We start from the raw sequence: 18,625 nt of genomic DNA, 5'->3' as shown, positions 1-18,625 counted from the left end.
AGCAGCCCCCAGTCATTTTTACTATTGGAGCTACTGCAAGGATTAGTGCTGACAGCCGAACTATTCAGGAAGGTTTAGGGATGATCATGCAAAATTGAGTTTCGTAACAAATTTGATGTAATCTAACGACAATATACTAAATGGCGGATGACAGGTATCCTTAGTTCCCTTGCCCCTTCTGCACATATTGACTCTTGCCAGCCGCTTGCTGACCCAACTCCCTGATGCTACAGTCCGCCAGGATATTGAAAACAGAGAGCTCTGCCTTCATTTCATTGGCGAACCAGAACCGCAGCTCGACGGCCACCAGAGAGTCCACACCGAAGGAATGAGCAGGCCTATTGATATCAACATCCTCCTCCGGTACCGACAGAGCTTGAGAGAGTCTCTGCGCGAGAGCTGTGGCGACAATGGCTCCTGCTTCTTCTACATTTTCAGCAGCCCCGAGAAGGGCTCCATAGTCTACAGCCTGAGCAGAGGTAGGGGCGGACGCAGTCGTGCTTTGGTCCATCCGGTGCAGATGTCGGTACGTAGTCCGCTTCATGTAAGGCAGTAGTTCTTTGCCTTGCTGAATCATGGCCATGGGCCGGTTGAGGGCCGTGAGGACCTGAGTCTCCCATCCCGATGACACATTCAGGCGAGGATTACAAGCCCAGTCCACAACACTGTGAAGCTCCTTCTCGGAAAGGGCATCGAAACCGGCGTTGACCCACCGCTCGGATACGTCCTTTTGTTCCGCCACGTAGCCGACGGACGTGAGTAGACCGACATCAATGGAAATGCATTTCTGACCGTGTGCCCATCTATGGCGAGCAAATGCATCCTGGAATGTCGCGGCAGCATTATACTGAGACTGGCCTCTCGACCCAATCATACCTCCAAGGGAAGACAGGATGACAAAGAAGTCCATGTCAGCTGGAAGATGGTGGTGGAGGTTCCAAGTTCCAGCGACCTTGGGGTCGAGCACTGCCTGCCATTCTGCCAGAGACATGTTGTCAAACAAGCGGTCCTGCAAAGTGTCAGCTGGTTGCTCACGTAACACCAAAAAAGGCTCAGTTAGCATACCTTAAGTACCATAGAGGCCTGAATCACTCCCTTGACTGGAGGCATTGTCTGTTTGCAATCACTGATTGCGCTCGCCAGAGACTCGGCGTTGCTAACATCACACTGGGGAGTAGCCACATTGACGCCTCGTTCTGTAAGCTCTTTGACTAGCTCGATGGCATCATCAGAAATTGCGCCCGAGCGAGACAGTAAGATCAAATTCTTGACTCCTCGAGTGGTAAGCCACCTTGATAGACTCCGACCGATACCGCCCAGACCACCAGCAATCATATAACTGGCCGCGGAGTCGAAGACATATTCCGGGTCGTTACTGGGCACCACTGAGACCTCCGCCTCTTCCTCCCAGTTGATCACTGCCTTGCCCATATGACGGCCAGTTTGAAGGTAGCGGAAGGCCGACTCAAATTCCCCACGCGAGAACTGTGTCACCGGCTGAGGAGGACCCAGCTTCTTTGCAAAGAGCAGCTCATGTAGCTCATTCATTAGTTGCTTAATGACAGCTGGATGATTCTTGTACACCGTTTGAAGGTCAAGTGATGAGAAGGTAACGTTCTTAGAGAACTGATACATGGCAAGCTTCTGGAAAGAGTAGATGTCTCGCTTTCCAATCTCGACGAACCGTCCCAGAGGCGCGACACATCTCCAAGTCTCAGCGAGCGCCTCGCCCGAGCTTGAGTTGAGGACGACATCGACACCGCGGCCATTGGTTGCGCGCAGTATCTGCTTACCGAACGCCAACTTTCGGCTCGAGAAGAAACGGTCGCCAGGAATTCCATAACGCTCTTGCAGAAGATTCTTTTTGACTGTAGAACTGACTGTCACAAACACATCGGCACCGATATTCTGTGCCAGCTGGATGGCAGCCTGACCGACAGCGCCCGCGGCTGCGTGTATGAGTACAGACTCGCCTTTACGAAGGCGACCCAGGTGCGTGATGCCGTACAGTGCTGTCAGCCATACCGCTGGGAAGGCATCGGTGAATGCTATATGATCCGGAATAGGTATGGTGGTGTGGACTTTGTTCCGGACAAACGTCTTAAACGTCCCAGAGGCCATGCCGCAGACGCGATCCCCAGGCGCCAGATCTTTCACTGCTGAACCAACTCGCCGGACAACGCCCCCATATTCATGTCCTATGTAAGAGTCGGTGATCTGCCCAAGTACACACATCACGTCGGCAAAGTTGACTCCCGTGGCCTTGACTGTCACTTCCACCTCGTCTTCTGCGAGGGGCTTACTTGGAGTCTCATCCCTGGCGTACCGGAAACTGCCAAGCTGCCCAGGAGAGAACTGTATTTCCAGAGCCTCCGTTGGCTCACTAGCAAGCTGCCTTCGCTCGATGTCCCGGTTACCAGTCTGGGAGTAGACATAATCATTGATATCATTGGCTTCTACCACGCGGGGGATGAGTGTCATGTCGCTGGTCTCGCAATAATCGCCCTCCCAGTCCTCCACCCCGGACGCGCCACATGAGCGCTGAAGGACACTGCAAATAGTCTTGCCAGCAGAGGCTATGTCCTGGATGTTCAAATTAGCCCAGTAAAGGCCAGGCTTCTCCAGCATTGCAGCTCGGCTAAAACCGGAACTCATTGCATTTTCTGGTAGTGCAGCGTTCACATCAGTACCGGATGTTATCCAGTAGATGTGACTTGAAAAGTCCACAAGTCTCTTGAAGCGAGCAAAGTCCTTCCCGCTCATTGCCGCTAGGAACGGACGTCCCAGGTCAAGAAGTGACAGGCAAACATTTGACTGTGATGTTTGCTCGGAGATAGCATCAGGCGTGAGGATGTCACATTGCTTCCCCCACGTCGAGGAGAAGTAGGAAGCAATTTCTTCGGCAACCTTGTGTTGAAACTCGGTATCTGCAGCAATAAAGAGCGAGTCCGGAAGTTGAACCTGGCTCGTTTCCTCATGAGATGCTCGAGAGAGGAGGAAGCTGAGTGTATGGCTCTCGACATCTGGAAAGTCGGTGATTGCCATTTCCACCCCAGTGTATCCGGTCTCTTTGAGATAGTGGTCCCATTCGTCCCGAGAATACAATGGGCACCATTTCCGGTCCTCTTCGGTTGATCTCCACCATCCTGGAAGTGTGCCCCAAATGCCATTAAGCACGGTGTCGTGCTTGTTGGTTGGCTCCATGAGAATTATGTAGCCGCCTGGTTTCAATAAGGAGCGGGCATGACTTAGTGTATCACTGACACATTGGGTAGCATGCAGCACAGTGGCAGCAATTACAACATCGTATCCACCCGGTGTGAAACCCTGCTCAGCTGGATCGCGCTCGATATCCAATGTCTGGAAAGTCATGCGATCAACATAGTCGGAGAATTTAACCTTGGCCTTTTCAAAGAACCCAGGAGAGATATCGGTGAAGGTGTAGGATTGGTATCGAGGAGTCACGCCTTTGTCGCTACCCTGTTTTCCCAAGGCCGACAAGATTTGCTGGGTACCGCTTCCAGTACCAGCACCGATCTCAAGGATATCAAGCTTGGAGTTCTTGTGCGCAAGGAGATCCATGAATACCGCCATCCGCTTGGCAGTAGTCACGAAAATCTCATCCTTGTACAGGTCCTTCGCCAAGCCTTGATTGAAGAGAAGGTCTAACGGATCTACTTCTTCGCGGACAATTGCGGCAAGGTGTTTGCAGAACGAATTGACCGCACCCTCAACCGGGCCTGTCGCAGCGAACTCCTCCAAATATTTCTCGCGACAACTCTGGTCCGCTAAAGTATCTTTCCATGGTGCTTGGAGGAGAGGATTGCTGTCACCCAGAAGGTCGAAATGATATCGCACCCAGGCCAAGTACCGTTGGAAGTATGGGGGTGAAGTCTCGTAGCCTTGAGCGTCCAGCTGCTTCAACATTTCCGACATGTAGTGCAGAGTCACCACATCCTTAGAGGGCTTCCATTGAACGGGCATTGTCTCTTTGTCTAAGCAGTAAGCTTCCATCTGCGAGCTGCTAATAAGGTCAACATCAGGCTTCCAATCGAGCCTGTAAAAGATATTGCGTTTCTCGGATGGCTTATAGCTAAGGCTAGACACGGTTGTCACCCGATAGCCCTCTATTACAAGGGCTGGTTCTCCAGTATCTGAATTCATGGCAAGAATGAATGAGTCGGTTTCTCGGGCTGCTTGTAGCGTGGTCTGCGCCAGGACATTCAGTTTTGTGGATGGTTTGCGCTCAATCAGATCATGCGAGATCCAGAAATCTCGCAATTGAGTTGGTGCCTGCAATGGGCCAAGTTCTGTTCCACCTTTGGTGGTTGCCACAGCCGTAACTTGGAACACCCCGTCCAAGGCTGTGGGGTGAATGATATGCGGCTGCACTTGAGAGTTCTTCTCAGGAACTTTACCTCTCCACTCATCAGGCTCAATAACGGCCACGGCTTGGTCCCCTTCCGGGTCGTAGGCGAGGTCGTGAAGAGTATTGAACAGGGGACCAAAGCCATATCCAATCTTATGACCAGCATCATAGAAGACCTGCTGAGTACTCGTCGCTAAGCAACGGTCAACTGCTTGTTGGTACATTGTCTGGTAATGGTTCTTCGTCAGGCTTCGCTCGTCGCCTCCGTACACCTCATCGGGTGTCTCTTCGTATTCCGTGACGACAGATCCAGCGCAGACCTCCCGCCATTCATTGTCCGAGTACACATATACGTTGAACTCTCTGCATTCGACTGTCTGGACACCAGTGGTCCTACTGTTCTCTGCATTACGTAGGAAGATCTGGCTTTCTACCCCTTCAGGGGTCTCAGGGACAACTAAAGCAGAGAATATCCTTACGTCTCGCAGGCGGTATCCTCTAACTGCATGACCAGGCTTGACTAGATGCCTAGCAGCTTCAATAGCCATGACTGCCATTCCCGCGGCAGGGTAGACCGGGGATCCATTCAACTAAATTTCAGTTAGAATATTGATCTTTACAGATGGCTACAAGTTGGAACTCACCCGGTGGTCTGTCAGCCATGGAAGGTCAGATACCCGAATGGTAAAGCGGAACTTCGGCTCAAGCGGATTCCAGTCGTTTGTGGGAATGCCTACTAACTCGTGTCGAATATTGTCGCGCATTCTGTAATTCTTGAACAGTCGACTCTCGAGCCAGTAAGTCTGGGAATGATTGAACGGGTACTCTGGTAGGTCAACTACCATCTTCCCCGGTCGGCTCGACCCATGTCTATTGACAGCTTCGATCTTGACTGGGTAGCCTTCAGTCCAAAGTTTCCCGGAGAGCTGCTGCAAAGATTTCAGTCCAGAGACACCTCGTCGCATCGCTGCATCATATTTGACGTTTTCAGATTGAGGTACATTGTCCATGACCGCTCTCTGCATAGCTGCGTGTGGACCAATCTCAACGTAGTGATCCACTTGTGCGTTAGACCCTGTATTGCGGCTGGCTTGGGACAGTTCACCAAGAGCTTCAGAAAACCTGACAGTCGATACGAGATTCTTCACCCAGTATTGGGGCAGAGAGAGCTGCTTGACTGGAACAGATTGTCCTGTGACGGATGAAACAAAGACGGGTGTTTCCCCTTTGAGAGCAGACTGATTCGGTGGGCAAATACCCTGCAGAAGGCTCTTATATTCTTCGGCAATCACTTGCATGTGAGAAGAATGGTAGGCAACTGGGATCTTCAACTTGCGGGTAAACACCTGCTTCTCGTCTAGGCGGACCTTGAGGGCGTCAATAGACTTGTCCAATCCTGTCACGGTTATATTGTTGGCGCTATTGATGCAACCAATTGACAGGCATTGTTTGCCATGGACAGCCGAGATCTCGTCGAAATGAGGCTGGAGTTCGGAGACGGCCAAGCCAACAGCCATCATGGCCCCACGTCCGCCAGTTTTTGACTCTGCTACCCGAGCAGCCAGTGCTCCACGGAAGTAGGCAATTGTCCATGCTGATTCACGGGAAATTGCCCCTGCGCAAAATGCAGCGGCAATCTCTCCAGACGAATGGCCCACCACGCCCCAGGGAGTCACACCCCAGCCTTCCAGGAGCTCCACTAGTGCTACCTGCAGAGCGGTACATAGCGGCTGTGCTAACGCCGGGCTATCAATCTGAGAAGAATCCGCAGGCTTGTGCAGCTCTTCGATCAGCGACCAGGAGCTTCCGAGTCTTCTAAGATAGGAGTCCGCTTTTAGAATGCTTTGCCGGAATGTCTCAAACTTCAGAAGCTCAATACCCATTCGGGTCCACTGTGCACCTTGACCGGTAAAGACAAAAATGATCCGCGGGCTTGTCGACGATCGCACGGGCTTTGGCATATTTTGTACCTGCGTCTTGAGACTTTCCAGGTTTCCCGCCAACGCGAAAGACTTCCAGGGCAGAACACTGCGTTTGTTGGATAAGGTGTATGCTAGATCGCGCAAGAATTCTTCCGATGCGTCATGAGGGTCGATTCGGTTTAGGTAGTCATCATATGCTGCACCGAGTCGCTCAATTCCGTTTGAATCGGAGGCAGACCAGGTAAAAACGTATGGGGTTTCTTCCGCTTCGTCATGCGAGGTGCCGTTAGACACAGTCATACCGTTTCCATCATGGCTGTTATAACCATTGGTTGCGTGGCCATTTGTGTCTCCGTTTGTACGGCCATTTGCATGACCGTTCGTGTGGCCATTAGCGTGGCCATTGGTATAGCCATTACTGTGGCCATTGGTAATGCCATTGGTGACATCATTGGACACGCCATTCTCTAAGATGGCCAAGGAGGGCGGTCTTTTTGCAGTGACGTGGGGTGCTTCGAGGCCATGTTCCCGCAGGTAGTTGTATGCGTCATCCAGGACCGCGTGGGCATTCGATCCTCCATAGCCAAATGCGTTGACCGATGCCCGTCGGAGACCATCTGTGGGCCATGGAAGCGGCTTGGTCGGGAACTTTAGGTTCCATTCATCTGCCGGAATCCGAGGGTTGACCTCTTTAAGTCCAGCTATCGGGGGGATGATGCCTTTCTCCAGACTCAGAATTGTCTTGATCAAACCCGCCAGACCAGCAGTCGCTTCTAGATGGCCGATGTTGGCCTTCACCGCACCAATGTGCATGGGGTCGTCCGGGCTGCGATGTTTCTGGAAGACTGATTTGATGGCACCTGCTTCAATGGGATCACCTAGTTTCGTTCCCGGACCATGGGCCCCAAACAACCGGGTGGATGCAAGATCCAGACCACCCGAACGGTATGCCTCCCGGATCAACATCTCCTGAGCTGCCTGACTTGGCTGAGAGATACCAGGAGTGCGGCCATCTTGGTTCGTCGCAGTGGCTCGGACCACCGCTCGAATTACATCGCCATCAGCTATAGCATCACTTAACCGCTTCAGTACCAGGACGCCAAACCCTTCGCCCTTGGCATAGCCGTTACCATCAGCCCCAAAGCTGTGGCAGCGACTGTCAGGAGAAATAAATTGCAGAGCGGAGAGCGAGATCGCGCTTGTCATTGGTTCCAGGTAGAGCTGTGAGCCGCATACCAAACTCTAGACACATTCCCTGTCAGATAGTGTTACGTGAGCATTTCAGGGGTTGCACTCACCATTCGCGACTCCTTCGAGCGAAGGCTCTGACAGGCAAGGTGCAGGCCAATCAAGCTGCTCGAGCAAGCTGTTTCAATGGTCATACTCGGCCCCCGCAGATCGTAGAACCAACTCAGTCGGTTCGCTAAGATGGCTCCTGAGTTACCGGTAGCCTTATACGTGGCCTGGACCTCTTCATCAAATTCGAAGAATCGGTTGTACTCCACTCCCAACGCCCCGACATAGACGGAGGTGGCGGAGCCCGCTGCTCTTTCAATGGGAATGCCAGCTGCCGTCATTCTTAGTATCTTACTCCATGATGATTTCTCAGAGTCTAACCATTCTCGAAGGCCCTGTAGGTTGTCTCCAGCAAGCCCCGTTGCTGCGGATCCAAGCTTTCGACCTCACCGGGGCTCATGGAAAAGAACGGTGCGTCAAAAGCTGCCACATTCTCTTTTAAGAAATGGCCACCCCGCGCGTTTACCTGTCATTCTGTTAGGGCCAGGTATTATCGCCAGCTATGATCATACATACTGTGTCATTCCGAGACGCATCTGGGTGATAGAAGCCATTTATATTGAATCGGCCAGGAGGAACTTCTGTTGTGACGGATCGACCTTCTTGGAGTATTTTCCAGAAGGATTGCGGGGAGGTGGCATCCTGAGGGAATTTCAAGGAGAAGCCCACGACGGCCACAGGATCAAACCCGTCAAGAGTCTGAGAACTCTGTAGTGCTCCACCGCGGGAGACAAGGCCGTCAGTCGTTAGTAGTTGCATTGTATAACTTCGTTGGCACTACTGAAGGCGCAGTGTTGATGAATGTGTTGAGAGAAAGGAAACCTCGATCGAGAGGATAAGTGGGAGTCCCTTCTTATCTACCTTGCTCCCCGCTGCGATCTCTCCCCGCTCGCCGTCGCAGTCATCAATGTTGCGAGATAAATTACTCATGGCTCATCCGATTGCCAGCCTGACCCATGGGGAGCCTTAAGCGATAGAAAACGCAATCTGGCCATACGAAGTAAAGTGTGATGGAGCTGCATGGCTTAGAAACCTTTTTACGGTCCTGTCACAATCCATCATTTGCACATCGCCAAGCGCGAGTATGGTTCTTTCCAGGGCTAGTCAGAAACAGTCAAAACCGAGTGCTATCAAGATAGTATCGACCAGGATCCGCAGCCATCGCCCCACAGCCTATAAGTGTGCCGAGTTAATAGTCTCGCGCGAACTACCTACTATATCAAGGTATAGTCGCGGCCCACGATAGATACAGCGGAACAGCTACCCGGATTGAGCCTCATTCCTGCCGGTTGGATCATCGCCAGGACTGACATCCTTGGCCGGGGGGGGGGGGGGTTGATCGTGCAGGGGCGGAAAGGTCAGTGCTATTATCTGAGCAGGTATTTTGGCGGTAATGCAGTGTGTGAAAATCAAATGTTTGACACATGCCAATAAGGTGTGATGGTTGGATTGCCCAGAGAATGACCGGAAAGAGTATGATTGTCACTAGTTGACAAGCCACTAATGCAGCATCCCCTCTTCTCTCCTCTCTCGCCCGCTCCACTCGCTGCCCAGAAATGCCCTAAAATCTCACCCACTCCACGCCGACGGCCACAGTCAAACAATGTGGCTGCTACACCGAGGAACGTTGGTTAAGGGCCACAAGCGAATCGCGAACTGCTGCATCATGCGATATGCTCTGTTAGGATCCATCCGCTGGCTGATCCGCCCTCCACACCCAATTTGGTCAACGATTAACCAGGTTAATGCTGGACGCTGACAGCCAGTTTAACCGGGATCGCCTTGATGATCCTTGTCGGGGGACCCAGCTGGTGCCTAAGCAGGAGGCTATGGCAGTTATTCGGCCTGGTGACCGTGTCTATCTATCCCTAACCCAGTGTTTGCCCATTCCGCAACTGCCCTCCCTTCTTCCCGCCTGGGACCCACGGGGCCATTGCGACGAACATGATGCGGGGAAACCGGTGAGAAGTGAAGAAATAGACGAAGTCTGAACAGTGCTCCTACTATACTTTGTACTAGCTGCTGTACTGGGGCGAGGGGCCAATATTACGTCCAATTCTCAAATACATCTCATCTCATCACCGTCTCATTTGGTCTCGTCCCCACCCCCTTCCTTCCTCCTTGCCGTGCCACTCTCCTCCGACCGTGCAATAACCTCCTCCCCTGGCTGAATAGACTCTCCGATCGCATGGGGGCCATAAGCCTTCCATGTGTGATGATAGTTCAGCTCGCCTGGTTCCAGGGCATGCGACCCGGCTGACAGCCAGCGATCATATTCCTTTTCCTTTTGCCTTTCCTCTAAGCTTCGTGGATCTAGCGCCCTGACGCCAGCCATCGTCTTTCAAATCAATCATCACCTTCTTCTACACCTCCGCTCTTCTTTTACCGCGCTTCTGACTGTTGCCGATCGACTGATACTCGGGATTGGTACGCCGAGTCAGCCTCGCGAGGGACCAACCCCGGCCGCGGTTTCCATTTCTTTCCGGCCTGCTGCTCGTGCTTCTCAATCCACCCCAGTACACCACCGTCAGGATGAAGCATATCGGCAAAACCGGCCGGGACAACCTGGGCGCCGCCATCTCGATGCTGGCGCTGGCGGTGGTCTCGGTCGCTCTCCGGTTGGTGGTGAGAATCTTGACTCGACAATGGTCTCCCCTATCCGACGGCCTGCTTCTGTTATCACTGGCATGCATGGCGGTGTTTGCGGCTCTGTTAATTCAGTGTACGTCGTCGTCTCGAATAATTCATGGCGAGGAAAGAGTGGTTACTGATCCTATGGTCACCCAGATATTGTCGCGGGACCCGGCCCAGGCACGTTCGACCTGAACGAATTCGCCGCCGATGCAGACATTGGGGGTATGGTATGGGCTAAGGCATTTCTAAAGGTGTGTTGCGCTGTACCGTCCGTATGTGCGCGCGAAACTGACTGAGTTTTTGGGCTAGACACTCTACGTCGCCGACCTTTTCTTCATGGCGACCATCAGCTTTGTTAAATTGTCGGTACTCGCCTTCCTGCACGGTCTCTTCAAAATTTCCAGAATATACCGCATCTTGAACTATGTGACAGCCGGCCTCTGCGTTGCTTGGTTCCTCATCGTTCTATTCGTCAACATATTCCAGTGTCATCCCATTCACATGTTGTGGGATGCGATGGGGGCTGCGGAATACTGCATTGCCAGTGGTCGGCTTTGGTTGGGAATGGAGCTCACGAACCTGTTCCTCGACGTTATGATCTTGTTTCTGCCTGTGTATGTGGTGACGAGGCTGCAGCTCAGTCACACCCGCAAGATTCAGGTTACCGGTATATTCCTGTTGGGTGGACTGTGAGTGTTCTCTCTGACAATGTTGGAATTCGTTGCTGATCGCATGGAATAAATAGGGTCTGCATTGCCAGTATCTGCAAGCTCTCCTATCTGTGGATTCCAGCCACGCCGCAGGTGGTCCGGGCCCCCGAGACAATGGTCTGGTCATCAGTCCAGCTGGGTGTGGCCACGCTCTGCGCATGTCTGCCAACCTACGCCCCATTATTCCGAGTGGCACGGGGAAAGATGTCTACGGGGAAGTCGCCCTCGCCACCCTATCCCTACGGAAGCGACAACACGCCGCGCAATGCTCCGGCAGGTAAGAGCGCACCCTATCGACGGGTGGAAGATCCGCTGCTGAGTACCCAGCAGACGGAAATCACGCGCGGGGATGGCGAGTCGTACAAGATGGACCAGCTCGGCCCCTGCCACATCTACGTGAAGCAGAGTGTAGACGTTGATGTGGTCTAGCATTATGGTGGACCTAATATTCCTTTGTGCTTTTCTTAGTTCAATAATAGTAATCCAACCCTCCGGGGCAGTGATGGTCCATAAGTTTCCGCCCCCAACCCCAACCCCTCTCCAGCAAAAGCAAATCCGTAAATTGCGTCGGAAACGTGTTGCATGCCGCTAAACTGGTGCTTTTTTTAGCGTGCCGGGACTGTAGGGATATAGATGCGGGTACTGGTTCCAGCCCAGTTGCAGAAGGGTATTTAGCGCTGATGATTTGGAGTTGGACCGAGTTCCGCCCGGGAGAGTGAGGCGTATTTCTGAGGTCCTCAGTTAGTGTCACACACAGCTCTGAGCTAAGTGCGGATATTCTTTCATTCCTTCATTCTCCAAGTTACACCATCTTACGGGTGGACGAGAGCACAGGTAAGAGAAGAGCGATTGCCCCACTGGTACTGCTACTGCTACTACATGTATATCAATTATTGAGTGAAACGTAATTTATGCCGAAGAATTTCAACTCCTGCATTAAACCAATCAATTGTCTGGGAGTTTGTAGCTTTAGCAGATGCAAACATCAATCCCCACTCAATCAAGTCAACAAATATACAAACCTCGTGGTAGGATCAACTGTATAGTCGACAACTCAGCCAACAATGGATTCTATCAATCGTTAGAACAGTCATTCATCAATCCTGCAATGCACATCCAAATCAAAAAATATAACCCGAGAAGAGAAGAAACGAAAAGAGAAAGAATGGAAAGGAGAACATCCCCATCAAAGCAACGCACCCTTATTAGTATCAGTCCCATCCCCCAACAAATTCAAGACCATATTCTCCTTCATCACCCTCAACCACTCCTCCACAAACCCCTTCTCATAATACGCCTCATTATAACTAGCACTCAAATGCAACTCATCCCTCCAACTCCAACAATGCACATACAACTGCTGCGCCAACATCTGCACCATAAGCACCAAACCCTTAACCTTCAGCTCCCCATATCTCTCCCTTATTAACCGATCCACAGACCCCAAACTATTAATATTCGGCTCCGTGGGTTGCGGCGCGCCCGCCACCGCAGCAGCCTGGAACATAGCTGTGGCCTTTTCCACAAACGGCACCCTCACAAACATCATGTCACTATCAGCCAAGTTCCACGACTGGCGGTACAGTGGCTGGATGGTTTCGACGAGGTCCGACCAATTTGATGTCGGCGTGGCTTCGACATTCAGCGGGAGACCGACCATGCGCAGGGACGGGCCGTGAATGGGGCCGTCGTAGGGTGGGGGCAGGTATTTGCGGAGATCGAAGGCTTGCCAGGAGATGTAGCGCGATGACGGATTGGTAGAATTGGCAGCAGCAGCAGCAGCACGCGCCGTCTCAACAATAGCAGAGGCATGCATAGCTGTCGTGAGGGTGATGTTTCTCACACGGCAGGCGCGACGCAGCGCGGTCGCCTGGTCCGCGGGAACGACATGCTCCGTGCGGAGAGACTTCGCCGGTAAGGCTGCGGGATTGAGTACGGGGAGGCCGAAGGAGGGTTGGCCTTCGAGGAAGGTAGCGAGCAGTTCGTCGGCGCGACGAGACCATTCGGGGTTTCTGGCCTCGGGGGAGGCAGGCATGCCGATGATGGCGTCTAGCGAGGGGATGAGCCGGGTGGCTTCGCTGCCGTCGAAGGGAGTTGTGGTCGTAATGGTTGGAGCTTGGAGCTCAGAGAGGAACTGGTCTAGCACCATGGCAAGCCCACTGCCATCCCAGCGCCAGTGCGCTGAGACGATGCAGAATTCCTGGCTGTTGGGGATCCAGTGCGCGGTTGCGTGCGGGTCCGTGATGTGCAGCTTGTGGGTGAAGAGGTCGTCGGCGGATTGCACCGAGTCTTCGATCTTGAAGGTGTTGTTGCACCAAGATTCTAAGGCTTCAGGGCTTGTGATCGGGTAGTAGCGCTTTTCGTGGGCGTGCAGTTCGCCGGCGATGTCGGGATAGCGCATGCGGAGGGACTTCCAGGCATTGCGGAGCTGTGCGATGATCTTGTCGGGGTTGTTGTTATTGTTGGGGAAGTCGAGCTGGACAGCGCCGATGGTGAGCCAGTGTTCGCGACCGAGTGGTTTGCCTGACTCGCCGATGAATTGGAAGAGGCGGTCATGGCAGTCAAGGGGACGGCTCCAGTGGTCGGTTTGTTTGGTCCAGGACATGGTGGTGGTTACCAGAGGATGGCAGCTGAAGTGTTGTGGATGGATGAGTGTATGAGGGAACAGTATAGTTTAGATGGGAGTTATAAAAAGTTTAGCTGATGTTCGATTGGAGTAATAGTTAAAGAGCCTTGTAAATCATCCAGGCGGGGGATCTCCAGGCAAGCCCTACCAACTATTCCATCAATCGCTGTAAGAACTTCACCGCAATCACTTGTCCCCCTATCACTTAAAACCTGCCTATAATATCCTTCACTAAGATTTCTTTGTTGTGTTACAGTTCTGACACGGATTCCTCCGTTCACACTTCTCTCCCCTCGGATCACACATTCCTTTCCCGCGACAGAACGCCTAATGGGTAAATCAGGCTACAGCAGTCAGCAATTCAATAGAGTTTTGATCATGCATTAGCGCCCTGAATCTCCACATTCTAGCCTCGTTCTCACAGCCCACCGTCTGGCCCCCACGTTACAAACGGCTTTATGCATTTGATTTCGTTCTTTTGTCGGTCTTTCTTTTCCCGTCTGACGGGCTGACTCCCGCAATCCTTGGCTGGTCGGGTGGCCCGGCAATCTCTGGCTGGCTTGCTGGTGAATGAACACTTGTTCTTTCTCACATCAGCTATTGATTGGAAGGGGTATGTGGAAATTGGTTGAGAATTCTACGAAATAGGCAATGTAGTTGCTTACGGTCCTCTATGTAAATCCGCATTTTTGCTAAGGGGTAAGGCTGCGCAATACTGTGTAAACCTTAAGAATGATGACATGATTTTAAACTAGGCTATGCTATGCTAAGAATACTTTACCACAATTCAATCAGGTAATGAATTCGTTCATGTCTTATAATTAAACTTATATCGTCCAAAAGAAAATATAATTAAATACGACTAAGATTGAAAACTAACAATAATCAAATAATAATACAGTTTGTAGGTCTCCTTTAAGTGTTACCGAAACGCTGGATATGCTGTGTAGATCTTGCTGACCAAAGAAATAAATCCGAGTGCTTAGAAGCTGTGCTTCAAAAGTGTCGAATGATTAGCATAAAATACGCAATTACTAACAGAAACTTGTAATAAATACCATAATAAGCTCAATGCATATGCATGTAAGAAGAAGAAAAAGAAGTCGTAGCGCTTTACTCAACATGTAGGACAGACAATGGGCTGGCACCCGATCACCCGGAATAAAAGCAACGCAAGTTCTAGGGCTGCGGAGACTGACCACGAATAAATACATGCAACCCCAGGTGCAACGACATGTAGGACAGAACAAGGATAACACGGCACCAGCTGATGGGCCGCGTTGCACTATGCAACGGTCACTTCGGAGAATATCACCTCCCTTTCAGTTTAGAAGCAAAAGTCAGACAGAATTAGCGCAGGGAGCCAACAAAGCTTGGCAGCTTCTCTATGGCCGGGTTCTGATTTCAATATCGAACTCGAGGTACGGGTCTTTGGCTTCCGATAAATCCAGACCTGGGTTGTTGGCTGAATTGATCACGATCTGCCATGTAGTGAACGGTCCAACCATGGCATACTGGTCGTCAGTGGAAGCTGTGCCTATGATGCCATCTACTGTTCCTGGGCCTGTGTAGTCTTTTGTCTCGATCACGTAGCGAAAGTTTGTCACCACCGGCTGGTGGTCGGAGTTATGTACTGTACCCACTTCATCGACGATGGCCTCTTGGCCGGTGTGTACGAGGTTGAGATCGAGGTACCCGGTGTCTGTTTTTGCACCATCGATAAAACAGCGGATGGTCATCAGTCGGATATCGACCCTTCCTTCCCCGAAGATAAGCCCTTTGGTGTTCGTGTTGACGGTATCAAGGTTGATAGCAACTTGTATTGTGTTGTTGTCGGATGTAAGATTTCGCAGGTCCTGCTTGACACTGGGAATGGGGTAGGTCACACCCTTGAGTGACTGCATGGACTGGCCCCAAGACTCGACTCGTTGCGCGTAGTAGCTATCGAGATCTGAGCGGACGTGGTTCAGCATATCATAGGTAAACTGTGAGAATTTGAAACCCTCCAATGCATACCCGATGATGTTCGTTTCATCCAAAGCGACAAATGCATAAGCTTTACTTTTTCGCTGATTTGGGTAGATTTAGCTACGACGATAACTTCCTTATACTGTAAGATTGGTTTTTTCATGATTACTTCGCGTTTAAGTGCTCCAAGAATATTTCGGGTTATATTTTCATACCAATAATGGAATACCTGTAAAGCTAGTACCCTATATATGAGGCTCCAGGTAGAAGAATCTGAACCGGATTGAATTATATATTGCCAATGACGGAAAGATAGAAATCAGACAGAATGGTTCAATAGCAATTACACAGCAGCATAACCACTTGATAGAAGCAAGATTCTACCCGATACACCACACCAACGTTTCCCTTAGTAGAGCGACCATTGATCAGACTTCTCGTCATCACTTTTTTCTTCGGTCTCTGACTCAAAGACGCCCAGCATAGGATCCCTACCTCCTACCTTTCGGGAGAGAGTTGCAGCCTCTCTTATTATATGGCAGATGCGACCGATGACCTCCTTTTGGTCCAAGTACCAGGACAAACCCAATTTGGTTGAATACTATATCGTAGAAATCCAGCTTCAGTCAAACGAAAAATGAGATATGAAACGGTAAAACAAGAGGGTCCGAGATCGTACCTTCCCGCTATCGTTCAGGTGGAAGAAATTCCAAGTATATGTATCGGTATGGATTCCGTAAATGTCCCCGTTATCGCCTGCCTCTTTCCGCTGGCGATGAATCGCGGCTGGTCGACCGAAGTCAATATCCATCAATTCTAAAAATGACAAGGAAGTACGAATGAACTTACACATGGCTGCAAGGACTCCCCAGCCCTCATCAGGAAAGATGGTCTGTTTCCTAAGCACAATGACGTTTGTGTCCAAAGTTGGGTGGCAGCCGTACAGTAGAAGAAAATGCATAGTAATCTCCACAGTATCAGTTTCAAAGTCAGTGAGGGGTGGAAGAATGAGTTTCTGGTCAACCATCCAGCATGGCGTTGAATAGTCAACTGAAGGGCGCTCGGAGTTGGACGCAGACTCAGTTGCTGGATCTTCGTCGTCAACTCCACTGGTGCAAGATTCCTTCATGACCTTGGCCAACAACACCATAAGTATTGCACTCAGTCGAGGCCGAATCAATCTCGCGTCACAGTCTCCAGAACCGAGCCCTAAAGCAAAGTCCTCCAATAGAGTCTCTTTGAAAGTAGTAGTTAGAAGCGACGTTAGATCTAGTTTTCGGGGAATCATCACATACCCAGATATTCTGGTATTTGAACATCGGTAAGGTTCTGGCCAGTCTGCCATGGCTTCTCCGCATCTTCATTCTGAGCCCGAGTGAGATCGAGACCAAGTCTGAAATAAGGTGCAAGGGAAGTCATGTCATTCCCCACCCCTATATCCTTGGGATCATACATATCCATTTTGTACTGTGCGACAATAATAGAAGTGAAAGGGATTTAGAAGGACGAAGTGGATGATGGTGACAAAAATGAGTGAAGATGAGGTAGAGATGCGGTGAAAGCTTGAAGTATGAGGTTAATGCGCTGTCATAAACCACCCATATAAATCATGACGAAATATCGACTCCATCATCCTTTCTTTCTTTCGCCATCACCATCCTAAAATCTCAACAGCTTTCTAAGTAACCTCATCTTCTAAAACCGAGATAAAGCGCCAGCAATGGAGGCGATAATTAACCGTCTCGAGGCCAGGATTAAGGCCGCCATCTCCCGATCTATCGGTGAAAAGAAGAAGAAAGAGTTAGATTCAGAAAACTCCAGACATTTCGACTTAGCCAAGACAGAGTCATGCCAAGGACAGCAAGGTCAAGGATCGTCCTGCCCTCATAAGGCAGTTACTAGTATTAAGCCTGAAGATGTCGAGAAGACCTTCGGCATCTCTGTGGATTCAACCGGTGGAAACTGGACTCAATCGGCGAAGGATCGCATCGCAATCCCCCAACATCTCAGTGAGCCGCTTTCCGAGCGTTACTATATCAACTCTTTACTAAATGAATGCAGGAGAGACCCTACGTGATATAGATATTGTGACAGAAGGGGCGCCGCTTAATGAGGCACATACCCGGGCCCGAATCGATGCCGTGCTCTTCAGCACCCTCGCCGCAGCAAAGAGGGAGGAAAGATCAAACCAGAATCGGATGTCTTCCTCGTCCACCCAATCTGTCCGATCTGTACACTTGCAATTTGAAAAGGACATGAAGATGGAATGGACTTTTCCCAATAAGAAAAGGTGGCTAGTAACGGGTAGGACCGATTACTCACTGTGGTACGGAGAACCTGGCCAGATGGAAGCAAATCTTGTCGTGTGCGAGGCGAAGAGGAAGGGGGTGGTGGGCATGGAACAGACTCTCATTTACATCGGTCAGTACACATATTACTTCGGCCTCAACGTTTGCAACTATCCCCTTTCCTGCTCTGAACATTGGCGATGAATTAATTCGATTAACCCACTTTCAGCTTCATTGTTTGCTGGACTACTTTCTAACGAACAATAGCGATGCTACACCAGGCCCGGAGAGCGACCGGTCGTCACGACACGGCTATCTACGGTGTTGCAACTGACAGCAACATCTGGGAATTCATCCGATTGGGAAACGATAGCAAAGTAAGTAGAAACCGAAGAAAATGACCAGGAACCATAGAGAATGGGGGCTGACAAAACGTCTCAGTACTCCGTCGCCCACTATAGGTGGGACCATGGCCACGAAATACAGATTATATCGACTTTACGGCGCATCATAAATTACGCCAGTGGCCTCACGGGTGTTGGAGCAGCCCTTGGTAGAAAGAGGACTCTTTCGCAAACGAGTGGGATTGAGTTCCGGTCCTCCCGGTAGCAGAGAGCGACTTGGACATTGGCGCAATGGCTTCTTTGAAGACTTGCGAAGGAATTTTTCGGTAAAGTGATCGTTTGTAGACCGGGGTCTGGTGGAATTGGCGCAAGAGGGAACTGCACAAGGGACATGGTCAGCTCTTTCGTTTATTTCATAGCTGATATTGAAACTTTCTATCTTTGACTGTTGGAACTTGTAACCGACGG

The 18,625-nt window shown here is 50.9% G+C and overlaps 5 protein-coding genes across 5 annotated transcripts; 2 read left to right on the top strand and 3 right to left on the bottom strand.

Moving 5' to 3' along the window:
* Positions 1–98: 98 nt before the first annotated feature.
* Positions 99–8,372, bottom strand: BO83DRAFT_435514 (polyketide synthase). The gene is made up of 6 exons (XM_025535888.1): positions 8,104–8,372; positions 7,909–8,053; positions 7,590–7,858; positions 5,014–7,533; positions 1,066–4,959; positions 99–1,009 (listed from the first exon to the last, which is right to left on the bottom strand). Exons 1-6 carry the CDS (start codon positions 8,344–8,346, stop codon positions 161–163), a joined length of 7,920 nt encoding a protein of 2,639 aa, XP_025390705.1. The 5' UTR covers positions 8,347–8,372; the 3' UTR covers positions 99–160.
* A 1,747-nt stretch (positions 8,373–10,119) lies between these two features.
* On the top strand, positions 10,120–11,360 carry BO83DRAFT_396904 (uncharacterized protein; the record flags this gene model as incomplete). Its single annotated transcript, XM_025533165.1, has 4 exons — positions 10,120–10,309; positions 10,375–10,472; positions 10,531–10,910; positions 10,967–11,360. The coding sequence occupies 4 exons, from the start codon at positions 10,120–10,122 to the stop codon at positions 11,358–11,360; spliced, it is 1,062 nt and encodes a 353-aa protein (XP_025390704.1).
* A 519-nt stretch (positions 11,361–11,879) lies between these two features.
* BO83DRAFT_376446 (uncharacterized protein) lies at positions 11,880–13,701 on the bottom strand. The gene has a single exon (XM_025530719.1). The coding sequence runs from the start codon at positions 13,534–13,536 to the stop codon at positions 12,118–12,120; it is 1,419 nt and encodes a 472-aa protein (XP_025390703.1). The 5' UTR covers positions 13,537–13,701; the 3' UTR covers positions 11,880–12,117.
* Positions 13,702–15,934: 2,233 nt separating this feature from the next.
* On the bottom strand, positions 15,935–16,986 carry BO83DRAFT_396902 (uncharacterized protein; the record flags this gene model as incomplete). Its single annotated transcript, XM_025533164.1, has 3 exons — positions 15,935–16,126; positions 16,205–16,761; positions 16,821–16,986. The coding sequence occupies 3 exons, from the start codon at positions 16,984–16,986 to the stop codon at positions 15,935–15,937; spliced, it is 915 nt and encodes a 304-aa protein (XP_025390702.1).
* Positions 16,987–17,245: 259 nt separating this feature from the next.
* BO83DRAFT_396901 (uncharacterized protein) lies at positions 17,246–18,422 on the top strand (the record flags this gene model as incomplete). The annotated part of the gene is made up of 4 exons (XM_025533163.1): positions 17,246–17,534; positions 17,587–17,946; positions 18,081–18,190; positions 18,255–18,422. 4 exons carry the CDS (start codon positions 17,246–17,248, stop codon positions 18,420–18,422), a joined length of 927 nt encoding a protein of 308 aa, XP_025390701.1.
* Positions 18,423–18,625: the final 203 nt, after the last annotated feature.

The sequence above is a fragment of the Aspergillus eucalypticola genome (genome assembly GCF_003184535.1).
Source record: "Aspergillus eucalypticola CBS 122712 chromosome Unknown BO83scaffold_6, whole genome shotgun sequence".
NCBI classification, from domain to species: Eukaryota; Fungi; Ascomycota; class Eurotiomycetes; order Eurotiales; family Aspergillaceae; genus Aspergillus; species Aspergillus eucalypticola.
This window is presented reverse-complemented; position numbering and strand designations above follow the sequence as displayed.